The 12,447-nt window shown below is 65.7% G+C and overlaps 2 protein-coding genes across 3 annotated transcripts in view; both read left to right on the top strand.

Annotated features, from left to right (window-relative positions):
* GRIN2D (glutamate ionotropic receptor NMDA type subunit 2D) overlaps positions 1–6,615 on the top strand; it is a 30,781-nt gene extending 24,166 nt beyond the window's left edge. For both annotated transcript variants that reach the window (XM_070063119.1, XM_051840053.2), the window contains 3 exons: positions 4,457–4,644; positions 4,780–5,012; positions 5,148–6,615. In XM_070063119.1, coding sequence (XP_069919220.1) covers positions 4,457–4,644; positions 4,780–5,012; positions 5,148–6,473 — 1,747 coding nt within the window. In that variant the 3' untranslated portion in view covers positions 6,474–6,615. The remainder of the gene's footprint in view (positions 1–4,456; positions 4,645–4,779; positions 5,013–5,147) is intronic.
* Positions 6,616–7,931: 1,316 nt separating this feature from the next.
* Positions 7,932–12,340, top strand: GRWD1 (glutamate rich WD repeat containing 1). Its single transcript, XM_002723735.5, has 7 exons — positions 7,932–8,341; positions 8,496–8,613; positions 8,775–8,940; positions 10,051–10,264; positions 10,357–10,499; positions 10,656–10,853; positions 11,658–12,340. The coding sequence occupies exons 1-7, from the start codon at positions 8,155–8,157 to the stop codon at positions 11,973–11,975; spliced, it is 1,344 nt and encodes a 447-aa protein (XP_002723781.3). The 5' UTR covers positions 7,932–8,154; the 3' UTR covers positions 11,976–12,340.
* Positions 12,341–12,447: the final 107 nt, after the last annotated feature.

The following is a 12,447-nucleotide window of genomic DNA, read 5'->3' as shown; positions in this document are numbered from 1 at the left end:
CAGTAGTACACCAGGATTACCTTCCTCTCCCACACAAGTCTGTGTTTCCTGGAGTTAATGCTTGTCTTTTTTTGTCCTTCAGTGGCTTACTGGCTGTTTTCTTTGGGCTTAACTAATTCTTAAAAAAAAAAAAAAAAAAAGACTTACTTACTTGAAAGGCAGAGGTCTTCCATCCACTGGTTCACTCCCTAAGTGGCCACAACAGTCTGGACTGGGCTGAGCCAAAGCCACGGACTTCATCCGGGTCTCCCGCGTGGGTGCGGGGACCCAGGGACGTGGGCCGTCTTCCGCTGCTCTCCCAGGCGCACTAGCAGGGAGCTGGACAGGAAGCTGAGCAGCCGGGACTCAAACTGTTGCTCTGATATGGAATCAGCCCAGGCAGTGGCTTAGCCCGCTGTGCCACAGTGCCGGCCCGTGTACTTAACTAATCCACACCCAGGTTCTCTCTTCACTACTTGAGCGTCCACAGCACTGGCAACTCTGCCCATTGCATCTTTTTTTTTTTTTTTTTGACAGGCAGAGTGGACAGTGAAAGAGAGAGAGACAGAGAGAAAGGTCTTCCTTTTGCCATTGGTTCACCCTCCAATGGCCGCCGCACTCCGTGCTGATCCGATGGCAGGAGCCAGGTACTTATCCTGGTCTCCCATGGGGTGCAGGGCCCAAGCACTTGGGCCATCCTCCACTGCACTCCCAGGCCACAGCAGAGAGCTGGCCTGGAAGAGGGGCAACCGGGACAGAATCCGGCGCCCTGACTGGGACTAGAACCCGGTGTGCCGGCGCCGCAAGGCGGAGGATTAGCCTAGTGAGCCGCAGCGCCGGCCCCCATTGTATCTTACTGAAGAAGTCCCGCGTGGCCTCGTGGCCCGCTCTGGGCTGGCTCCCGGGCGCCGTCGTGGGACCACGCCTCACCTCTCCGGGTCTGCATCCCGTTGGGGTCCAGATTCTTCCTCCTTCGGGGTTTCCCACCCTGCTCTCCTGAACCTCCAGCAAACCCGCAACGTCCTGGCTCATGCAGCCGGCGGGGTGCACAGCTCTGGATGGGAGGCCACTTTTCTTCCGAAATCGGAGGCATCATCCGTGGTTTTCCGATGCCCAGGGTCAAGGTGACAAGCCCGGGGTCACGTGGCCTTTCCTTCTTCTGCTTGTTCCCAGTGCCGGGCCGGTCAGCGCCTGCCCTCGGGCCCCTTGCCTTGCCGAGCTGTCACCGCATCCTCCTGCGGGTTTTCTGAGACTGTTTCTGGAATTTTCTTGAATTCCTCCTCTTTCATTTCTGTATTTGTTCTTTCTGGAACTCATAAGGTGATTCTGGGCCTCCTGGACTGTCCCTTTTGTTTTATCTTATTTTTTCCATCTCTTTATCTTTCTGCTCCACTTCCTGAGAGATTTTATTTTCCTTTCTGTCTTTCTGTTAAGCTTTTTTTTTTTTTTTTTTTTTTTGACAGGCAGAGTGGACAGTGAGAGAGAGACAGGTGAGAAAGGTCTTCCTTTGCCGTTGGTTCACCCTCCAATGGCCGCCGCGGCCGGCGCGCTGCGGCCGGTGCACCGCGCTGATCCGATGGCAGGAGCCAGGAGCCAGGTGCTTTTCCTGGTCTCACATGGGGTGCAGGGCCCAAGCACTTGGGCCATCCTCCACTGCACTCCCTGGCCACAGCAGAGAGCTGGCCTGGAAGAGGGGCAACCGGGACAGAATCCGGTGCCCTGACGGGGACTAGAACCCGGTGTGCCAGCGCTGCTAGGCGGAGAAGCTTTTTTTTTTTTTTTTTTTAAGATTTATTTATTTATTTTAAAGGCAGAGTTACAGAGAGAGAGGTCTTCCATCCGCTGGTTCACTCCCCAGATGGCTGTGGAGGTGGGAGCTGGGCCAATCAGGACCCAGGAGCTTCTTCCGGTCTCCCACGTGGGTGCTCTCCCAGGCACATTAGCAGGGAGCTGGATTGGAAGTAGAACAGCCGGGACTTGAACTGGCACCCATGTGGGATGTCCGTGCTGCAGGAGGCAGCTTTACCCCTTGAGCAAACACTTGAAGGAGGTGAGGGAGTGAATCAGTGTCGAGCTGGGAGAAGACTGTTCCAGCAGCGGGAACAGCCAGTGCAAAGGCCCTGAGGCAAGAGCAGGCAGAGCGGCTCAGGCACAGCTCCACGGCCAGTGTGGCTGGAGCACAGTGAGCGAGGTAGGAGGTGAGGGCAGAGGGGTAAGGACAGTGCAGGGGCATCAGGTGCAAAGGGCCGGGAGGCTGGAGGTCAGTCAGGTTGCCGGAGGTGCAGCAGGGAGCTGGGGGAGGGCAGGCACTGGCACCACGGCGACACAGTCGAGACAGCAAGGCTTGAAGGCAAAGGCGTTTGTGCTTTTCCCAAACCCACACCCAGACAAAGGCCGTGGGAAGTGGGTGCGTCTCAGCAGAGGCTTAGGGACGGTGGGGGAGAGGCACAGCATCCCACCCTCTCCCCCCACCCCAGGAGCCTCCCCCAGGGGCCCCTGAGAGCCCCCTGCACCCCACCTCCTCAGCCTGATCCAGAGCTCAGGACGCCTCCTGCACCTTTCCCAACAAAGAAACCTGGACAGAAACCGCAGTTTGCCTAGGGAGCGCCCAGGGTGGCTGCAGCTGCGGGGTCTCTCGGGCGCCCCCCTCTCCCTCTCCCTCTCCCTCCCTCCCTCTCTCTCTGTTTCCAGATGTCAGCTGGGCCCGCCCTGCCTGCCAGGGGCTCTGTGGCATTAGTTCAAACCCCGATCAGCAGTGAATGCCATTCCTGTCCCAGGCGCCTCTCAGCCCCCACCCCACCCCACCCTGAAGTCTTTGCCCTATCCAGCCCCCCCATCCGGTGGGGGGGACCCGCCCCCCCCAGCTGTCTCCTTGCTCACCTCTGGGCTTTTCCCAGAGAATCCCATGCACGGCACCCCCACCTTCCCTGCAGCTCTGCGCCCAGCCGCATCGTTATCTGTCTGTCATACTACTTCCATTTAAACTAATTAAAATGCAGTGCAATGTTAAGTAACACCCCTACGGTGGCACCGGTCAGGATTCAAGTGCTCAGGGGCCAAGTGTGGCTGGTGCGGGGACCGCCAGGATGGACCACGGATTTCGCTGTCAGAGAATGTTCTCCTGGGCTAGACTGTAGCAGGTGCCTCCCTCCCAGAACTAGACGGTGGGCAAAAATTTCCCCACTCAAATACCATTTTATTTTTATTAATTTATTTGAAAGGCGGAGTTACAGAAAGAGATCAGTCTTCCATCCACCTGCTCACTCCCCAAGAAGCCACATGAGCCAGGAGCTTCTTCCGGGTCTCCCACCTGCCTCCTGCTGACCCAGCTCCCTACTGTGGCCTGGGAAAGCAGCTGAAGATGGCCCAAGTGTTTGGGCCCCTGCACCCGCGTGGGAGACCCAGAAGGAGTTCCTGGCTCCTGGCTTCAGCCTGGCCCAGCCTAGCCATTGTGGCCATTTGGGGAGTGAACCAGCAGATAGAAGATTGATCTGTCCCTCCCTCTCTCTCTGTAATGCTCGCTTTCTTTCTTTCTTTCTTCTTTCTTCTTTCTTTCTCCTTCCTTCCTTCCTTCCTTCCTTCCTTCCTTCCTTCCTTCCTTCCTTCCTTCCTTCCTTCCTTTTTTTAAAGATTTATTTGCCAGCACCATGGCTCAATAGGCTAATCCTCCACCTTGCGGCGCCAGAACACCAGGTTCTAGTTCCGGTTAGGGTGCCAGATTGTCCCGGTTGCCCCTCTTCCAGGCCAGCTCTCTGCTGTGGCCCAGGAAGGCATTGGAGGATGGCCCAAGTGCTTGGGCCCTGCAACCCATGGGAGACCAGGAGAAGCACCTGGCTCCTGTCTTCGGATCGGCAGCCATTGGAGGGTGAACCAACGGCAAAGGAAGACCTTTCTCTCTGTCTCTCTCTCTCACTGTCCACTCTGCCTGTCAGTAAAAAAAAAAATAAAAAAATAAAAAAAAATTTATTTATTTACTTTGAAAGAGAGAGGGAGGGAAGGAGGGAGGGAAGGAGGAAGAGGTCTTCCATTCACTGGTTCACTCTCCAATTAGCCACAACAGCCAGAGCTGCACTGATCCGAAGCCAGGAGCCAGGAGCTTCTCCTGGTCTCCCATGGGGTGCAGGGCCAAGCACTTGGGCCATCCTCCACTGCACTCCCAGGCCACAGCAGAGAGCTGGCCTGGAAGAGGGGCAACCGGGACAGAATCCGGCACCCTGACCGGGACTAGAACCCGGTGTGCCGGCGCCGCAAGGTGGAGGATTAGCCTAGTGAGCCGCGGCGCCGACCCTCGGCCCATTTCACAGATGCTGCAGCCGAGGCACAGAGAGCCCTTAGAACCCCTTAGGCCGCGGCCTGGGCCTGCGCGGCAGGTGAGGGTCGCGGCAGGTGAGGGTCGGGATCCTGCGGGAGGAGGGGCTCCGTGTGGCACTGACCCTGCCCTCCGTGCCCCTCCCCCCGCCGCCCCCATGGCCCGCAGGAAGCTGGACGCGTTCATCTACGATGCGGCCGTGCTCAACTACATGGCCCGCAAGGACGAGGGCTGCAAGCTGGTCACCATCGGCTCCGGCAAGGTCTTCGCCACCACGGGCTACGGCATCGCCCTGCACAAGGGCTCCCGCTGGAAACGGCCCATCGACCTGGCCCTGCTGCAGTTCCTGGGCGACGGTGCGGCCTGGGGTCCCGGGTGGGGGGAGGAGGGGATAAGGGCCGGGACAGCAGGGTGTGGGGGCAGGGGCTGGACTCCCGCGTTGCTGGGCTGGGCGCTCAGGACAGGTGAATTCTCATCCCACCCCACCCCAGATGAGATCGAGATGCTGGAGCGGCTGTGGCTGTCCGGGATCTGCCACAACGACAAGATCGAGGTGATGAGCAGCAAGCTGGACATCGACAACATGGCGGGGGTCTTCTACATGCTCCTGGTGGCCATGGGCCTGTCCCTGCTGGTCTTCGCCTGGGAGCACCTGGTGTACTGGCGCCTGCGCCACTGCCTGGGGCCCACCCACCGCATGGACTTCCTGCTGGCCTTCTCCAGGGTACGCGGGACGGGAGCGGGAGACGGGGGAGCGGAGGGCGCAGCGGACAGGGTTCCGGGGGAGGACGCAGACCTTGGCGGGGAGGGGGAGGCACGCGTCCCGGGACCCCCCGCGCTGACCCGCGCTCTCCCGCAGGGCATGTACAGCTGCTGCAGCGCCGAGGCCGCCCCGCCGCCCGCCAAGCCCCCTCCGCCGCCGCAGCCCCTGCCCAGCCCCGCGTACCCCACGGCGCGCCCGGCGCCGGGCCCCGCACCCTTCGTGCCCCGCGAGCGCGCCGCAGTGGACCGCTGGCGCCGGGCCAAGGGCGCGGGGCCGCCGGGGGCCGCGGGCCTGGCCGACGGCTTCCACCGCTACTACGGCCCCATCGAGCCGCAGGGGCTGGGCCTGGGCGAGGCGCGCGCGGCACCCCGGGGCGCGGCGGCGCGCCCACTGTCCCCGCCGGCCACGCAGCCCCCGCAGAAGCCGCCGCCCTCCTACTTCGCCATCGTGCGCGACAAGGAGCCGGCCGAGCCCCCCGCCGGCGCCTTCCCCGGCTTCCCGTCGCCGCCCGCGCCCCCTGCCGCCGCGGCCTCGGCCGTCGGGCCGCCGCTCTGCCGCCTGGCCTTCGAGGACGAGAGTCCGCCGGCGCCCGCGCGCTGGCCGCGCTCCGACCCGGAGAGCCAGCCGCTGCTGGGGCCCGGCGCCGGGGGCGCGGGCGGCGCGGGGGGCGCGGGCGGCGGAGCCCCGGCCGCGCCGCCCCCGTGCCGCGCCGCGCCGCCCCCCTGCCCTTACCTGGACCTCGAGCCGTCGCCGTCGGAGTCGGAGGACTCGGAGAGCCTGGGCGGCGCTTCCCTGGGCGGCCTGGAGCCCTGGTGGTTCGCCGACTTCCCGTACCCGTACGCCGAGCGCCTCGGGCCGCCGCCCGGCCGCTACTGGTCGGTCGACAAGCTCGGGGGCTGGCGCGCCGGCAGCTGGGACTACCTGCCCCCGCGCAGCGGCCCGGCCGCCTGGCACTGCCGCCACTGCGCCAGCCTGGAGCTGCTGCCGCCGCCGCGCCATCTCAGCTGCTCGCACGACGGCCTGGACGGCGGCTGGTGGGCGCCGCCGCCCCCGCCCTGGGCCGCCGGGCCCCCGCCCCGGCGCCGGGCCCGCTGCGGCTGCCCGCGGCCGCACCCTCACCGCCCGCGCGCCTCGCACCGCGCGCCCGCCGCGCCGCACCACCACCGGCACCGGCGCGCCGCGGGGGGCTGGGACCTCCCGCCGCCCGCGCCCACCTCGCGCTCGCTCGAGGACCTCAGCTCGTGCCCCCGCGCCGCCCCCGCCCGCAGGCTCACCGGGCCCTCGCGCCACGCGCGCAGGTGCCCGCACGCCGCGCACTGGGGGCCGCCGCTGCCCGCCGCGCCGCACCGGAGACACCGGGGCGGGGACCTGGGCACCCGCAGGGGCTCGGCGCACTTCTCCAGCCTCGAGTCCGAGGTATGACGCGGCCCAGGGGTGGCCGCACCGCCCGCCCCCTCGGTCAGCGCAGGCCACGGCCCGAGGGGGCGCGCGCAGTGGCAGGACCCGCGTGGGCTGGGAAGGAAAATATTGGCTGGCTCCGCGCCCTGCGCCCCCTCGCATCCCGGGAACCGCGAGCCAGAGGGGATGGGTCGCCCAAGTGTCACCCAGCCTCTGAGCGAGGGGGGCGGGGGTCTCGGAGCCCACCGGACTTTTTTTTTTTTTTTAACCCGACAAGGGCTTTTTAACGTCACCAGAAGGGGCGGGAGGTGGTGGTGGGGGTCTCGCCCTGCCCGCGCCCCACCCCCACGCCCGGGGCCGTGGCCCCTGCATCACTGTGCAGCTCCCCGGCCCCAGCCACGCCTCCGGGGAGGCCGTTTTTAACCTTTCATCCGTCGGGACTCAAAACTGTGAGACGGCGTTCGCCAAACTGTGACCCCAGACCTCGGCCCCGCCACACAGGAACCCCTGACCCCAGACTGTGACGTCATCCGACCCAGACTGTGACCCTGGGTGTCAAACCGCGACGCCCCCTCCTCCTCCTCGCCCACCCTCGGTGGCTTTTTTCCTACTCGGACCCAGGACGCGTCCCCAGCAGAAGCCCCGCCGGGACCCCAGCCCCCCGCCCCCCACCACCCCTCGCCCCTAGCCGGGACCCCCCGCCCTGCCGCACCTCCCGTCCAGCCCAGGTGCCGCCGACCGCGTCCCCTCCAAGTCCGGCCCTTCCTAGTGGCCCCTCAAAGATGCCCCCAGCGGACCCCCAAGAGCCTCCCCTCCCCAGAGCGCCAGCCGGGTCTGGGGCTGGGTTGCAGAGGGAGGGGTCTGGGGCTGCACACCTCCCCCCACTCTCCTCGTCCACATTGCAGTGTTTGGAATAAACCATGTTTTTATGGCTCCTCAGTCCGGGCCTGAGCTCCGTGTCTGTTTCCCGGCCCCTCCCCCGCCCCCAGCTTCTCTGCCGGGAATAAAGTGAGGGAAGCCTCATAGGGGAGGACTAGAGAGAACCGGGGCGGGGGGCGCAGACGGAGACCCCGAGAGAGTGGTGGGAGCGATCCGGGCTGAGGCGACACCTCAGCGTCCACTGCCAGCAAGCCTTCCGAGGTTCTCAGTATCCCCTCCCGCGAGCGACGGCCCGGCCGCCTCACCGAGCTGACCGGGCCACTGACCGCCCCTCTAGCTAACTCGAAATAGGCAGCCTGTCTTCACCAAAGCATTTTGAAATAAACCAACACCATCCGAACAGGGAGGGCAGAAGAAACTCGCTTTATACGGGGTCCCCAGGGAGCCGAAACCCGGGTCTCCTCGCACTAAGTGCTCAAGTTTGCATATATGAATAATTAATTTAGTGGCTAGCACTGGGAATCAAAGGCGCTCGGGATCCTCCTACAGGACTACAACTCCCAGAATCCTTTGCCACTACCAGGCGGAAGAGCTCCCTGAGGTCACGGGGAACGAACGGCCTCTCCGTATCTGCGGGTCGCTCTCGCTGCACCAGGACGCCGTTACTTGAGTTCTCCTTCTCCGTCCCCCGACCCGCGGCCCCGCTTCGATCGCTGGAGCGGCAGGTTTCCAAGGCAACCGCGCTGTGGGTGCGGATCTTAGAAGGCGACGGGCGTAACCCGGAAGTGACGCTCTCACCTCGCGCCGGCCGTGAGAGGGTTCGAAGATGGCGGCGCGCAAGGGTCGGCGACGCACGTGTGATAACGAGGCACCCATGGAGACCGAGTCGGGTGACACAGGTTCCGAGGGCCGGACCCAGGTGTACCTGCCTGGGCGGGGGCCGCCGCTGCGCGAAGGGGAGGAGCTGGTCATGGACGAGGAGGCCTATGTGCTGTACCACCGGGCTCAGACAGGTAGGGCCGAAGGCCGGGGCTTTTGGGGTCCAGGGAAGTTAACTTAAGAGACATCCCCGAGAGCTGCGGTCCAGGAGGAGATGGCCGGCCCCAGAGGGAGCTGGCGGCTGAGACCCTTCCGTCGGGGCGGCCTAACTCTTCCGTCCGTCCCCAGGCGCCCCGTGTCTCAGCTTCGACATAGTCCGAGACCACCTGGGAGACAACCGCACCGAGCTTCCTCTTACGCTGTACCTGTGTGCTGGGACCCAGGCAGAGAGCGCCCAGAGCAACAGGTGCGTGAGGCAGGTTCTCGTTCGCAGCCAGGAGTTAGGGCTTCCAGCTTCTGTCCCAGGCCGCACCCCCCGCCCCCCAAGACCCAGGAGCCCGGGTTTCCGCCGTCCCTGCCCCCCAAGGATTCCGCCGCCCGGTGCCTGACTCCCCGCACTGTCCCCAGACTGATGATGCTCCGGATGCACAATCTGCACGGGACCAAGGCCCCGCCCTCAGAGGGCAGTGATGACGAGGAGGAGGAGGAGGACGACGAGGAGGATGAAGAGGAGCGCAAGCCTCAGCTGGAGCTGGCCATGGTTCCCCACTATGGCGGCATCAACCGAGTTCGGGTAGAGTCCCGGGAACACTCACCAGCTGCCCGCTGCGCTAGCCCCGCTCACGACACCTTGCCTTCCCGTCGGCCTCCGAGCCGGGCCTGTCTCTTACTTTCCTGTCATGCTGCTTGTCTGATGGGGTGGGCGTGCACAGCACCTGGGTGTTGGTGACGTGTGTGTGTGTGTGTGTGTGTGTGTGAGTGATTGGCCAGGATCCAGGAGCTGCTGGGGCTGTGGGTTGTGGGTTTTTGTTTGCTTGGGAGCTGGAGCACCTCCTGACCTGTCGCTGGCGTGTGGAGGGCGGTGCTGTGTCTCCGTCATCCTGTCCCAGCCCCGCCCCTTCTGCAGGGGGCGACTTAAACGGCTGGGGCGCAAGCAGGCACGAGAGAGTGTAGGAAGCGGCCAAAAGCTGTCAGGGGCGTGGAGACCACGTGAAGCGGCTGCGGGGCCCGGGGTGTTCTGGGGTGCAGTTGCCGTGGCAGGCAGTGGGGTTAGGGGGTTCACGCGCAGGAAGTGAGGGAGGGAGACACGCGTGCGGAGGTGCTGGGGTGACCGTGGTGTGTGTGTGGCGTCCCGGGGAGCTGCGGAGACCGAGTGGATGAGGGGGTGACGAGCTGTGGGGTGGGCCCCCGGGGGCCGTGGTTAGCGTGCGGGCTTTGGGTTGAGACGGGGCGGCGGGCGCTGGTGGGTGTGGAGCCTGCCTTCTGTTGCAAAGGGACTGTGGTGGCTGCCACGTGAATCGGTGCGGGGGCCGCGGGCAGCGGGGAAGAGCGGGGAGCCCTGGCCGAGTGAGCTTCTGTGAGGGGAAGGGCGAGAGTCTTGAGGCTGTGAGCTTCGGGTGGGAGCCTGGGCGGAGTCGTTCCACTCCGTGACGAGGAGAGAGGCCCGAGCTGGGGGGGGGGGGTGGGGGGCTGAGCCCTGAGGCTGCCGGCACTGGGAGTCCTCCTGGCACGCTCCTGGGGTGACGGGGCTGACGGCCCCGGTTCCCACCCTCAGCCCACGCCGCCACTCCAGGGTGGGGAGCTGACCACTCCCCGAGCTGCAGCCCCGGCCCGGGGGAGCCTGTGGGTTGGCTCACAGGGATCCTGGGGCCTCGTGGTGACCCAGACCTCCGCTCCCCTGTAGGTGTCATGGCTGGGCGAGGAGCCTGTGGCCGGGGTGTGGTCAGAGAAGGGCCAGGTGGAGGTGTTTGCGCTGCGGCGGCTTCTGCAGGTGGTGGACGACCCCCAGGCCCTGGCGGTCTTCCTCCGGGACGAGCAGGCCCGAGTGAAGCCCATCTTCACCTTCTCTGGCCACATGGGTGAGGGCTTCGCCCTGGACTGGTCGCCCCGGGTGCCTGGTGAGTCCTGGCGCGTGCCCGCGGGCGGGTGTGGGGGAGGGGCAGTGAGCTGTGGCCAGGTGGGCGGGCTCACGTCCTGACTGCTTCCCCAGGTCGCCTGCTGACCGGTGACTGTCAGAAGAACATCCACCTCTGGACACCCACAGACGGTGGCTCCTGGCACGTGGACCAGCGGCCATTCGTGGGCCACACGCGTTCTGTGGAGGACCTGCAGTGGTCACCGACCGAGGACACGGTGAGGAAGGGCTGGGGGCCTGGAATCCTGGGTGCTGAGGCAGGAGTGGGTGCAGGCCTGGCCTGGTGTGAGGTCACAGAGAGAGGCCAGCCCCTCACTCACTCCTGGTCTTCAAGGAGGGGGGACACTGGGTCACTGAGACTCCGCCTCGCCCAGGTTTTCGCGTCCTGCTCAGTGGACGCCTCCATTCGCATCTGGGACATCCGGGCAGCCCCCGGCAAGGCCTGTATGCTCACCACAGCCGCTGCCCACGACGGGGACGTGAACGTCATCAGCTGGAGCCGCCGGGAGCCCTTCCTGCTCAGCGGCGGGGACGACGGGGCGCTCAAGGTCTGGGACCTGCGGCAGTTCAAGGTACCTCCCGGAGCAGCCGCTGGGCCTGCGGGTTCCCCCTCCGTGCTCGGGCGGCCGGCCGGCGCGGGGCCAGCCCCTCCTGGGGTGGGTGGGGAGGCTGACGCTCGGGCAGAGGAAGGGTCCTGGTGGCTGTGAGGTCTCTGACGAGGGATGAGAGACCACGAGACTGCAGCTCCCATCTGCCCATGGGGCAGAGGTGCAGCCGCTGTGCGGCCCACGACTCAGGGCCCCTGGGAACTCTAGATTGGTCCTGTGGTGGACTGAGAGTGGGAACCCAGCTCACTCGCTGCAGGGGAGGAGGCGCGGCACAGCGAGGACAGGAGCAGGTGCGACGTGACAGCCCGGCGAAGCGCTGACCTGTAGAGCAGAAAGAGGCTCTGGCAGGAGCAGCTGCAGCCTGTGGGGTCCCTGTGCACGGAGCCATAGCTTCCCGGAGCCCGAGCTCTTCCGGGGCGGCCGGGTCATCTGTTTCCCTGCAGCTTAGCCGCTTCTGTGGACTCAGCCTGGGCTGGCTCCTGGAGGTGATGACGGTGGCCCTCTGCAGCCAGTCCTCCTTCAGGTCCCAGCAGCACCTGGGACCCCTGTCCCGGTTGGCTGCCTCTGGAGCTCCCAAAGTGGGGCCTTCACAAAGTCAGGGGAGAGCCCTGGGGGAACATTGTCTAGACGAGGGAGCCGGCACGCACCCAGGGAGGAGAGGGGGGGCTTCCTCCAGGCCTCATCACAGATTGTGGGTGGTGAGGTGCGGGGTCCCGCTGAACCCCGAGGCTGAGCCGTCTGAGCCCCTGACTCCATCCTTGCCCGCAGTCTGGCTCCCCGGTGGCCACCTTCAAGCAGCATGTGGCCCCCGTGACCTCTGTCGAGTGGCACCCCCAGGACAGCGGGGTCTTTGCTGCCTCCGGCGCCGACAACCAGATCACGCAGTGGGACCTGGCCGTGGAGCGGGACCCCGAGGCCAGGGAGGCGGAGGCCGAGCCCGGGCTGGCGGACCTCCCCCAGCAGCTGCTGTTCGTGCACCAGGGCGAGACCGACCTGAAGGAGCTGCACTGGCACCCGCAGTGCCCCGGGGTCGTGGTCAGCACCGCCCTGTCCGGCTTCACCATCTTCCGCACCATCAGCGTCTGAGGCGGGCCGCGGCCTCTGCCGTGCCCTGCTCAGGAGCCGCTCGTGCCGCCTGTCGGCTGCCCCTCCGAGAAAAGGGCTGAGATGGACGCTGGCCCACACCCGCACCTGGCGGGGCCTGGCGGGCCCGGCGTGGCCTGTGAGCCCTGGGCTTTGGCACCTGGTCTTCCCCAGGGACCTCAGGGGCCTGACAAAGGCCGGACCAAACCCGAGCTGTGGGCTCCTCCAGCGGACTCTGGTCCCACCCTTGTCTTCCGGCCGCTGGGTTTGGCCAGGATTTCCCAGCAGGGGGCTGCGTGGGGCCCTCCCCTCTCTGAGCCGCAGGGCAGGGGCTCCCGAGATGCAATAAAGGACCAGACAGGCCCGGAGGGCGTGTGAGGCTCCGACCGCCTGGCGAGGCAGGAAGTCGGTCCCCAGCTGTCCCCAGGGGGTCCCCGCTGTGTGTGCTCCAGCCCCCACGCGGCAGGGGCCACGC

Source organism: Oryctolagus cuniculus, chromosome 18, assembly GCF_964237555.1.
Source record: "Oryctolagus cuniculus chromosome 18, mOryCun1.1, whole genome shotgun sequence".
Classification (NCBI taxonomy): Eukaryota; Metazoa; Chordata; class Mammalia; order Lagomorpha; family Leporidae; genus Oryctolagus; species Oryctolagus cuniculus.
The sequence above is the reverse complement of the archived record's forward strand: the minus strand, read 5'-3'. Positions and strand labels throughout refer to the sequence as shown.